Source organism: Rhipicephalus microplus, chromosome 5 (assembly GCF_043290135.1).
Source record: "Rhipicephalus microplus isolate Deutch F79 chromosome 5, USDA_Rmic, whole genome shotgun sequence".
Classification (NCBI taxonomy): Eukaryota; Metazoa; Arthropoda; class Arachnida; order Ixodida; family Ixodidae; genus Rhipicephalus; species Rhipicephalus microplus.
Genome location: NC_134704.1, coordinates 36,001,989 through 36,013,580, shown reverse-complemented (window position 1 = coordinate 36,013,580; position 11,592 = coordinate 36,001,989). Strand labels below are relative to the sequence as shown.

At 44.3% G+C, this 11,592-nt stretch overlaps 1 protein-coding gene across 1 annotated transcript; it reads left to right on the top strand.

The window, feature by feature from the left end:
* Nucleotides 1-818: 818 nt before the first annotated feature.
* LOC119174717 (uncharacterized) lies at nt 819-11,180 on the top strand. Its single transcript, XM_075895209.1, has 3 exons — nt 819-992; nt 2,166-2,232; nt 8,837-11,180. The coding sequence occupies exons 1-3, from the start codon at nt 925-927 to the stop codon at nt 9,056-9,058; spliced, it is 357 nt and encodes a 118-aa protein (XP_075751324.1). The 5' UTR covers nt 819-924; the 3' UTR covers nt 9,059-11,180.
* Nucleotides 11,181-11,592: the final 412 nt, after the last annotated feature.

Genomic DNA, 11,592 nt, shown 5'->3' with positions numbered 1-11,592 from the left:
TCGGGACATCAGCAGAGATTTGTAGCCATGTGCCCAAACATGGACTTGAGGTGCGAGTAAAAGAAACGGAGCGTATACGTGGTATCTTTGCTTAATTTATTGATTGATTTGTCGGGTTTAACGTCCCAAAACCACCATATAGTTATGAGAGACGCCGTAGTGGAGGACTCCGAAAATTTTGACCACCTGGGGGGTATCTTTGCTTAGGAGCGTATACGTGGTATACGCTCCGAAAAAGGCGACGTGACAAAAGTTAGAACAATGACTACAAATATAAGTAGCTTCTTCATTTGTTCATGCTCGTCACATAATTGCAATTCATGCCGGTAATCGGGTTGAAATTCCAGAGTGGAAGGTGTGCGCGGGAAGGTGACCACATGGAAGCGATCCAACCACTTCACTTATGGATGGTGTTTAGGCACTTTCCGAGCCCAAAGCTCACATGCCGTGTGGGCATACCCTGCGATTTTCTTTTTGAATGTAAATGTTTTCTTCGATTTCTTCTCTCCGCAGCATACGCCACGTGCAGGGGGGGGGGGGGGGCTATTCTGGACATTGTCGAATTATACGCCATGTAGTCAGATTCCGCCATTGATCGATGCTAATTGGCCAAATGAGCTGCTACGACCTCTTTAATTGGCTTAAAATGCCGCCATTACGAAATTTGACAATATGGCGGAATCAGACAGTGTCCAGAAAAGCACCCCAGACCTCGCCGATAAGACGGTGAAGAACGAACTCATTGCGTAATGGTGCCGCAAGATGTTGCTGCAGCAGCGCATGCGCGAACATCGGAGAATCACGGTTAAAAAATGTGGCACGTGGGCTGCCCGCCTCCATTTTTCATTCGCTACCGGTCACGCTGTGCATTAACACCGGCTTGTCCCCGCAGTTTAAGTAAATAAATTGGAACGTCTGAGCTTCATGTCTGCACCTAACACCGTGGTCTGCACAACGAGCCGCGTCGAGGACCTGCTACGGGCAGAGCGCAGGTGGGTCATCTTCTTCGTAACGCCTTCAGGCGATGCTCCAGCTGGTCAGGCTTTGCTTGATCGCTTTGCAGTGTCGATTTCCTGCCTCATTTTTTTCTTTGCAGCTTCAACTTGGCTACTTTGTAGGAGTGTACAGCGGCGGCCACGTCTGTAAAGCACGCGAACAGCCGATTTTTACTCTGCGGGGCAGAACCTTAAGGCAGTATCAGGCTCTGACGTGGTCAGCCTGACAACTAGGCTGTGCATGCTCCTGATACACCACTTCAGAGCCCGAAACTACCTCAAGGTTTCGGCCCACAGAATGAAAACCAGCTGCTCTCCACAGACGTAGCCGTGGTTGTACAGTGTCATTTTTATTTTTTTAAGGGAATACGGCGACGCGTGGCCTGCGCGCTCCAGCGGCTGCTGGCAGCGCGTTCAAGCGGGAGCGATAGCAACTACATTCTCTTCTCGCGTCATCTCGCGGCGAGCAAAACAAGATATCAGTGCTGATGGGAAACCGCTTGCGAGATTGCAACCCCCCCTTTCTTCAAGGCGATTACCGGCTCTCGCTGGTTCCATATCAGCAACGAATAGTTGTTTCGCTCGCCACGAGATGACGCGAAAAGAGGCTGTGGTTCCTCTCGCTCCCGTTTGAACGCGCTGCCAGCAGCCGCCGGAGTGCGCAGGCCACTCGCTCCCATATTCCCTTTCATAAAAATTTGATATTGTGCGTACCGACACGTACCATGCCACTTAAGCGCTTCTTCCGCACCATTACCGAGAGTCTGTGGCGAACGTGCTGACGGCATTGCGTCGAGTAAGAATGTATCCCGTATTTCCATAAAGAATACTACATTACACTCGTAGGGCCACCTTGTTTCAAGCCTTGTCAAAGCCATTGTTCATTGAGGAGTCCCAAAATTCAGCCACCCACCATAGTGCATTGGCAGCTTACTCGTTGCATTGATAAAGCTAACACTTAGGCTCGGTGTCACAATCGGCATTTGTGGGGTCTCCTTAGGTCTGTATTTGGATGCGCAGTCTTTCCAAATGAATACAGACCAACTAGCTCAGAGCCTCGGTACAGTGTATCTCGCTTTCTTTGCCACACGCCCCATGAACGGGCAAATGAGTTGCATTTAAAAACGTACGTTGCACCTGAAGGAATAGATTTTATTTGCTTCTACCCAGGAGCACAAACTGTCTATTCCCACACCCTGTGCTGCAGCTGCAGAGACTCCTGATGGGCACCCTCCCGGTACGTATACTTCCTGAGTAAGCACTTTCTAATATTTCCAAAACTAAATTAAACAAGGGGAAATCTTTCGTGTGGTGAATTTAATATCACATCGTTCTCTCAAAGATTACCACGGGCATGTTGCAGTGTGCAAATATACATGACGCCCACCATAGTGACATGGCGGGCGCTGATACGTATAAACTAAGGCAAGGGTGCTATGGTTATGACTGCTGACAATGGCAGGGGCGTATACGTTTTTGGAGAGAAACACCCTTAGTTCCACGCATTAAGGAAATACAGCGCCTTGGCAACACCTAATAGACGGTACATGCACGAGTGCATCTAACTGAGCTTGTAGGTCAAGGCGAACAGTATTGTACCAGTGACGGTAATAGAACGACAGACAGCACACTGACAGTCTGTATTTCTATCATAATCTATATCACCTAGCACTGCTTGATCTTATCTCGTTAAATGCGTGTTATCAACCTATATTCGTGATTGAGTTAGGCGTTGCAGTGCCTCTTCCGGGCCAGCAGCTTCTACAGAGAAATGCTGCATCTTTTAACCAGTAAGGCTTATACTTCGTGCTTCAGAGTACAGCTCTAAGCTTTTGCGTCAAGTGTCCAAGTGTCGGCGTGCCTTTAACTATTTCCAATGAACAGTTTACTGCGCTTAGATTCCACTTTATGCTCGGAAATGTTTCAAATTCGTCGCTCCACCTAACTTGCCGCTCCCCTTGCACACGCTTGTTTTCATGCCGCTCTAATCAACCACCGGTGTTATCTGTCGTTTTCATGGTTTGACTTGCCCTGGTCAGTTTCTTTCTATAAATATTGGCGATATCTCTACCCAAGTTAACAGTGATTCACAATGCAACCTTCCTTAAATGGCGCTTAACTTTTTCGTTCCTTCGTATGTTGTCTAAAAGGAGCTTATTGTGTTTCCGCATTTTTGTGCCCCATATGTTAGAACTGGTCAAGTGCAATGGCTTTTCACATCTTTTTGGTGACAGATAGTGGCAATTACCTGGTCGTGAGCATATATACCGTACGTGCACAAGCCCATCTGTACTCTTCGGCTCATTTATTGATCATTTATGAGTATTGATCTCACATACGTTCCACATTTTACTTATTTAGAAAATTTCTCCCATATCACCCATCACACTCAGCGCAGCGCAAAGTCACTCGTATCTTAAGTCTTCGTAGTCTCGAGGAGAATATTTGTGTGCATGTTTTCAAAGGACGGAAGTATAGCGTTGCGATGGTGAATTTTGGGATAGCTTCTGATTTTTCCTCTTCAGAGAGACCATATCAATAAAAATGCTGGATACTTTTCTCTTTTTTTTCTTTTTAGTTTTTAGCGGTCATTTTAGCTTCCAATCACGTGTTTTTTTTTTTTTGTAAATTTGCTCAACTTCACCGATAAATGCATATGAACATTCCCCTGCGAAATTGCCCCGCTTATCCCTGCAATAGCGGATATTTATACTCTGAAATAGTTTTCTTTACATGATATGCCTTTTAGAGTTGGCACACGATAGGGGACAACTGTGGTAGACGTTTTCTACAGAAAAAAAAGTGCATGTGATAAAGTAAGCTTTACAGGAACAGAATAGAGCCATATAAATGCTCACAAAAGGCTCATCTGCTGCTGGTAGCCCTCTGAAAAAATGAGGTTCACGCTTTCCTCTTCACAATTTAAGAAATGCTATACGCCGCATGCTTTGACCGTTTCATTCCAAGAACCCGTTGAGCCGATCACGACATGGAACCTTCATGAGGCAGTGGGACAGTGCTTTCCCACTTTTTGAACTTTCACAAGTCAGTGGGACATATATCCCACTTTCAGTAAACTGCTGGCTCAAGCCCACGTTGACAAGACTAAGAAGACAAACAAGTGCAAACTCAAATCAATTTATTGGTGAAAAGTGCAGGCGCGTATGCACATCTACGCTAACCGAGAGCGCACACGCTGTACAAAAATTCCTAAACAGTGCTTGAAAAGAACCCAGAAAATACCAAAAGTATGCAACAGAAAGTGTAAAACTATCAGTTAATTTGCCGGTTAGTTATTTCAGTGACTCACTTCATATCTGCATCCTTCTTTACGCAAAAAGCTTTGGTTATAATACCACACACTAATAAAGAGTTGAGACAGCGCTTGTCTTTTTTTGTTGAGTCTGTTAGCTGTGTGCATTCTGACTATCTATAATTTTTACTAAATCTCCTAGTTTTCCATACATTTACAAGAGTAATGCCCAAGAATTCCAATGTGGAAATTTAGGGTTAGAGGAGCACACAAACCTGTTTCCAGTCCTCAGTTTGCGCCTTACTGTCTCGATTTTGCTGTGAGCACTTGCACCAGTCAACATTACCTGTAGTAGCCGTGTTCTTAGTGGCATCGTGCAGTTACATAGCAGCAACACATGCCAATCGTAATAGTATGCCTGAATTCTGGGGTCTTTTCAATCCAGGGAGTATTATACATCGATCTACAAGCATGACGGTGACTGGCTGTTCTTTCCCGCTTGCATTTTCGCACCTGGCACACGCAAGTTACTATCCCACAGGTTCTTGTATACATAATTCAGCCCTTGCTCTATGGAAGAAGTTCCCCAAGAGGCAGCGTTTCAACTTCCTGCTGGCAACCATGCGCTGCGTTCTTATAGACCTTTGCTCGAATATGTACCATGACTCGATTAAGCATATGTACTGCACTCGCCGTTTCGAACAGGACAATTCATGTGGCTAAGACTGTAGGAGGCCGCTCGCCCCTATAGTCGCCTATAAAAGGAAGGACGCGGTCTGTCCCATAAATTAAAAAAGAAACGGGGAGGTGGAAGCGCTGCGACGAATCCTTCCTCCCCCTAAAGGGGAACCCTGCGCACGCTTGAGTACTGGGGACCCTGTTTTCAAGCGAGTGAAGGAAGGATTGGAGTGGGCAGACCATTTCTATTAAAAATTGGCTTATCCTTGCAAAAGTTTTATCGATGTACTGCATAACCAAGCGCCACTATTAATACAGCTTACTTTATAACAAATTGTACTACTGCTGCATCTGCCTTTTCCTCATATTTTCAGTCCGCTGTCTACTCAATTCAACTGCAAGTTTCCTCCTTTGCAATGTATGAGAGCATCTGTAATTGATCTCGCTGTGTCACGTGGTGTTCTAAATTTGGTGTTAAAGCTAGATGTCGGTGTCTGTATGCAAACCTGTAAAGCAGGTGCATCATGGCTCACGATTAACAGGTTGCTCTATTTTCTCTTATTTGCCAATCATGGCGTCTCGTGCATGAAACTGACAATATCACCCATCCTTTGCATACGTCGCGAAGTTTTTGCTTTCTGAACCTCTTCGGTATAACGTCCTTCATTGGAACACTGGATCTATCCGCTTAGTGGCCTGCAGTGACTTGTCAAGTGCATTTCTTTTTCTGGTGATTGCTTTCACGGTCCTTGTTTGCATATCGCCAAGCGTTAGTGAGCCTTCATGTAATTAAATATTCTTCCGTGTTTGGTCTGACCATCTCTTGGAATTATACCTTGGCAGATGATGTAGATGGCGAGTTGTGGGAATTTCGTGATCTGCGCGAGCCTAGACACATTGCGGTAGGGTTGGGTTCCTATATAGGCGTGCGCCTTGGGAGTGTAGGGGAGGGGCATAGGTGTCTTGTACTTGCTTTGTTATGAATGGGAACGAGCAATAGTTTTATGGAACAGTCATAGCATTTGCTGCTTCAATAATTTGTTTTTCTTCCATCAAAAATGAATAATGTCATCGCTGCTTTGTTGAAGCTGCTGTGAGCCGATGATTGTGATGAATCTTTTGAAATACTTATAGTTCTGCCGTACTAGGCCACAAAAAGGTTTGCGCTTTTATAGTCTCTAGGAGCATTGGCCACAGTTTGCAAAGGGTGAAGAATAAAGCAGTACAGTGGGAAGCTCAGCTCCTATGCTTATCCCGCAGCTTCACCCACCGGTCCAGGGAAAAGATGAAATACCGTGTTTTTTTGTTTTTTTTTTGTGCGATGAAGGTTTGAGTTTTCATTCAACTTGAATTCTCTTACAGCTCAAAATACAACTTTGACAGAAAAGAACCACACACGTGCAGCGCTGCTTAGTTTTCTTTTTCTCTCAGCAAGGATGAGCTCACGGAGATGTACACGCGCACATACACTTTAAAAAGTTTTCCAGAGTAACTGCGCAGTTACCACGAAGAGGGCTTTGCTCCTCCAAAAGATGAAATATGCACAAAAAATTGCACATATGGCACCGTAAGGAGGGTCACTGTCCTTTTTTTTCTGGAGTAAAGCACCCGTTCTTTGAGGTGACTGCAAGAATGTTAGCGCCGTGTGCAGACGAATTGTCGGTGCCTACACAAGCCTGTTTCATTTCAGCGTGTTCTGTAGCATGGTGTGGTGTAGTGGTTAGTGTACGTGCATGCACAATGAATGGTCGTGAGTTGATTGATTGCCATGTGGGGTTTAACGTCCCAAAATTACCATATGATTATGAGAGACGCCGTAGTGCAAGGCTCCGGAAATTTCGACCGCCTGGAGTTCTTTAACGTGCGCCCAAATTTGAGCTCATGGTCCAATATCATTTTTGCCTCCATCGAAAATGGAGCCATTTAAAAGCTATACACAGATATCGATATATACACTAGTGAAGTTGTTTGCCCCCTCCCTCGCGAAAGAGTTGGTACGCCACTGTGGAGGGGGGCAAGAGGTTGGCAGTCTTCCTGGTCCCTTAAGGAGGGGCACGGTTTTACCTCATACATTGATTTCATAGCGGAGGGCGGCGCCGCAACAACTCCCCTAACCTGAAGGGAACCCGGCGCACGCCTATGGGTCAGTTGCTCAAACTTCCCTGTGTCAAAGCGGCACCGAGAATCGTTGAAAATATATAGTAGGCGCAATGACAACGGATGAAAAGAGGCACACGCACGGCACCCCCCATTTTGTGGGTGTCTCACTATTATTCTGTAGTCTTTTTTGTGCCTTCTATTTCCAAATCATGCAATACCAACACTCCCTGTTCGCTCATGCACTGATAGCGGACTTCAAAAAGAATGTGCGTGTGTCGGCAAAAAGATGTTCATGAGTTTGCATACCTGTACCCGCTGCTTGCACTACAAGGTATATGTTTAAGGTAATGTGAGCCTGGTAAACATTCCTGATTGAAATTATTAAATGGTTTGGTTGCTGCAAGGCAATCGCATTGCAGCAGTGTGCCCTTGCCCAAAGGCTCCATGAAAGTCGGCTGCCGTCACAGACAGCCCGCAAAATGGTGCAACAGGAAGAAGACCGCCGCAATCGCATCATGGCTGGTGCATCCCTGATGGAAACCTTAAGACAAGCCTATATATATGCCCAGGCGACAAGAACTTCAGTATGTGCTGATCGGGTCAAATTCATTAACAGACCGCCTCCCCACTTTAGCCAATTTCTGCATCTCCTGCACTTTCTATTTTAGTACATTACGCTGCTTGTACTACGCGTCCAACTACACTGAAGTGTAAATGTGATCAAGCAAAGTGCAAATGCACGCTTTTGGCCTGTCGATTACATTTTCGTGTATAAATGTGCTCGCCACGATCATTGCACTTGGTGTTTCATGGGTGCGACTTCTCATACGAAATGCATGTAACTGGTAATTCAACCACTGGACGATATCGTCGCAATTGAGCACACTGGTGCAGACTTATGCTGATGGGACACGGGCTATGACTCTGAATTTGTACTGTTGAATTGTAAGCCTTCGCAACTTGCAGACTAAAAATAGCTACTTTTCCTCGGCCAAACGCAGTTGGCCGAGGACACAAGTTTACGTGGAACCCATGTAGTGTTCCTCGTAAACTTGTGTAAACTAATGAACAGACAAGGCAAGAAAAGCGTAGCTGACATTGTTTACTCAATCGTAGTGTAATAATGGAAATAAAACTGAATCAAAGTGGACAAAAAAGCACCCAGTCCATCTGTTGGATCTGACCCCCACAACCTTCAAAGTACATGTCCGCCGCTCTATCAGTCTAACTTTGATGGGAGTATCCCCATCGACTTAGTCGGGTGTCTCTAAAGGTGTTAGCCAGCGCCACTTCTAGGAAAGGTAGCCAGTGAAACTTTTTTACCAGAGAGTGTGACGTGACTTTGCATGAGACAGCTCATGACTAATATGCTGAAGTAATGTATTATTTAGTTCATTCGCCGTGGAAACCTCGCTCTGGTAGTTATTTTCATAGTGCCTCATTTCATTGTTAGATGCAACCAAATCAATCGGACAATGAGCATGCAAGAAAATCATGGGGAACATTGTATTGAATTGTCGGGTGTGGCAGTTATGACTTCAGTTTAAGCGAATTAAGGCGGACGAAGAATTCCTTTTTCTGTCCTTAGGATTAGAACCCACAACTTCCTATCATCACGTCTGATGCTGTACCGGTTGTATAAAAAGAAATATCCCCTGTGTTCTTCCATTCCAAGGTGAAGCAGGAATTAGTATTTGTCTCAAATATTGGATTACCCGTGATCTTGCGTTGCTGTACATACAAGATCACGGATCACGTACCCTTGTGCATCTGCACGACACCTAAACATGAATTATTGGTGTGCTTGCAGCTTTTCGATCTTCGATCCCATCCAGTGGACGCTCAGTGGGAGACTGTGGCCATGCTATCCCTTCGTCCACAACGAGCCAGCTACGGGTTCCTGCCTTTTGCTTGCCTTCTGGGGAATGCGTCGCGCAGCAAAGCCCATCAACATGGTCTGCCCTTCTGTCTTTGTTTGGGGACTCCCTTCTATGTACCTTCTCATCACTGCGCTTTCGCCTATGTCGAATGAAGAGAGGTTAACGGCCTGCATCTTACCTTGCCCCCGTCAAGCATGCGAACCAATTCCGGATCTACCAGCTGCCCACGAAATGCTGCGAAACATTCTCACGTGGGTGTACGTCAGTGTTATAGTACAGTGCTGTTCTATGGATAATCTCAAGGATTAGATTATTACGCCTCTAAATGTTACGCTGTTCGGCCATCATGCAGATAATCTAGTTTTTAGTGACTGTTCATTATGTAGGACCCATATTGTTCATTAAATTACAAAAGCGCGACGTTTCTTGCAACGTTTCGACATGTTTGCATTTAACCACCACATTCGACTTCAGTACAATTGGTCAACCCATCTGCATGTTTTTCTTAACCATGATACATTCATTCACATTGTGCAATGCAGTGGCGTATTGATGCTCTTTTGCTTTATTCTGCATCGAAAGTGGGTAACTTGGTTAAATTCTTCTATTAATTTGTGTTACATGGGAGGCTCTTTTCTGTGCGTGCATGTGTTTGCATGTGTTAGTTGCGCATATTATTCTCTTCCATATCGCCCATCCACTACTCAACTCGGTGGTCCTTGGGTTGTCTTGAGGTTATATTGTGCACGTGCTCGACACATTTTCGTTTGTTAAACTTAAAGGGGTTCAGGTGAAGCATTGAGTTTGTTTCTTTGGACTGGTTGCTTCGGCTATTCTGCCTAGAGCTTCTGCAGCCTCGTATATGGTCTGTCACTAACACTTGGTTACCTGATTATAGTCCACGAGCTTCATCCAAATACCTGTTAGTATTTCTGCTGGTATTGTCTTTTCAACTCGGCATACAGCTTTGCATGCTTTGGTCTTGCTTCACCGTGTCAGTAAACATGCAAGAGCATCAATATACCAAAAGGAGCACAATGCGACTGTATCCCTACTGAAAATTCCTACATGTACAGGACCTGCACATACGATGTTATTGGATTCGGGGCATATAGGTGGTATGGCTCATATAGGTGTTACGTGTCATATAGGTGTTACGGATCATATAGGTGTTACGGGTCATATAGGTGGTATGACTCATATAGGTGGTACGGCTCATATAAGGTGATATAAGTGTAACGAATGTATGGGTATTACAGGTTGTGCAGGTGATTTGGGTTGGATTAGCTATTTGGGTCAAAATTGACATGCAGCAAAAGAATGTATTAAGAAAGGCATGCCAGTTCATGAAGCACACAGTAAAATAAACACTGTAATGTAGGTATGCTGCAATGATATCAAATAAACACGATGAGGCTTGAGTAATGTTTTGACGACTCATTTATTTATGTCGTTCAACATTTTAGCAATGAAGCGGTTCATCTTCCTTAGCCTGTCAATTGCTGCCACTTCATTTGGTTTCGCAGCAATGTACTTGCTGAAGGCATCTGTAAAAATGATCAGGAATGTGTATCAATTAGGTACTTACTGGTTCATATAGTTGGTAAAGTTGATTGTTCCTAAATTCAGCAAAATATACTAAGCATGAAACACTTACTTCCGACTGCCTCCAATTTCTAAGAAGTGAGTGCCCTCCTGGGTGGTGCCTGGTTCTCGGAACGGACGTATACCGCCGACAAGGGGCTCCTGTGATGCTCCTGTTGTGAAGGGCACTCACACCCCACAGAAGCTTGGTCGCCTACTTGCAGAACAAGCTGTCTCTCGGACGCAAAAGCAGGCAGGCCCATTTCTCCTGCTTCATGAATATGCCATTTCCTAGGGGAATCTGCGCAAAAAAAAAAGTGGAATCATAATTAAAAACTCAAGAGATATCTTGTTTTTGAAAATGTTAGTTGCGCTATTCGGTCGTGCGAGTACATTTTTGCTCATATGTATTGAAATAGTTTTGGTGAATCTTGCATTTCACTTCTGCAACTGCATGCCATCTTGTATAACACTGGCATACTAAAAGTTATACAAATATTATTCTTTTTCTAAAGCAAGTACAGTTCACAGAATGTATGTAAGTCTACAGGTGCATATAGTGCTCATTAATGGCAATACTACCCCAGCCCTCACAAGGAGAATCAATGAATTTTAGATACTAAAAGACTGGGCAAAAAGTGGGGTGGCATAGTAAGTTAGAAAAACATCAACACAATCCTTATTTAGAAATTTTACACTAATGTGGCTCCAGCGAAACAAGAAAAGCATTCCTTTCAATGATCAATGAAAAGCAAATCACATATATCGTTGCTGTCTTTAAGTCTCACCTGAACAGTTTGTGAGAAGCTGTAAGACATTTTAGAAAGAAGCTTATTTACAATTTCGAGTGCTCTAAATATGTGTGGAAGTTAAATAAGCAACTATTTACATATCTTACAGTTGTGTTGGATTTATTTATTTTGTTTGCTGTAATTATGGCCCGCCCCCACATTTCCCTATAGGCGGGCCATAATTACAGCAAAAAAAAAAAAACACGCAGTTGTATTGGAATCTGTTTCGACGTGTATGGTACTAGTGCTTGCTATTTTTATTAGTCTCTTGAAGTAGTTTTCTTCTGTATGCTTTTGTAGAAAACAAATAC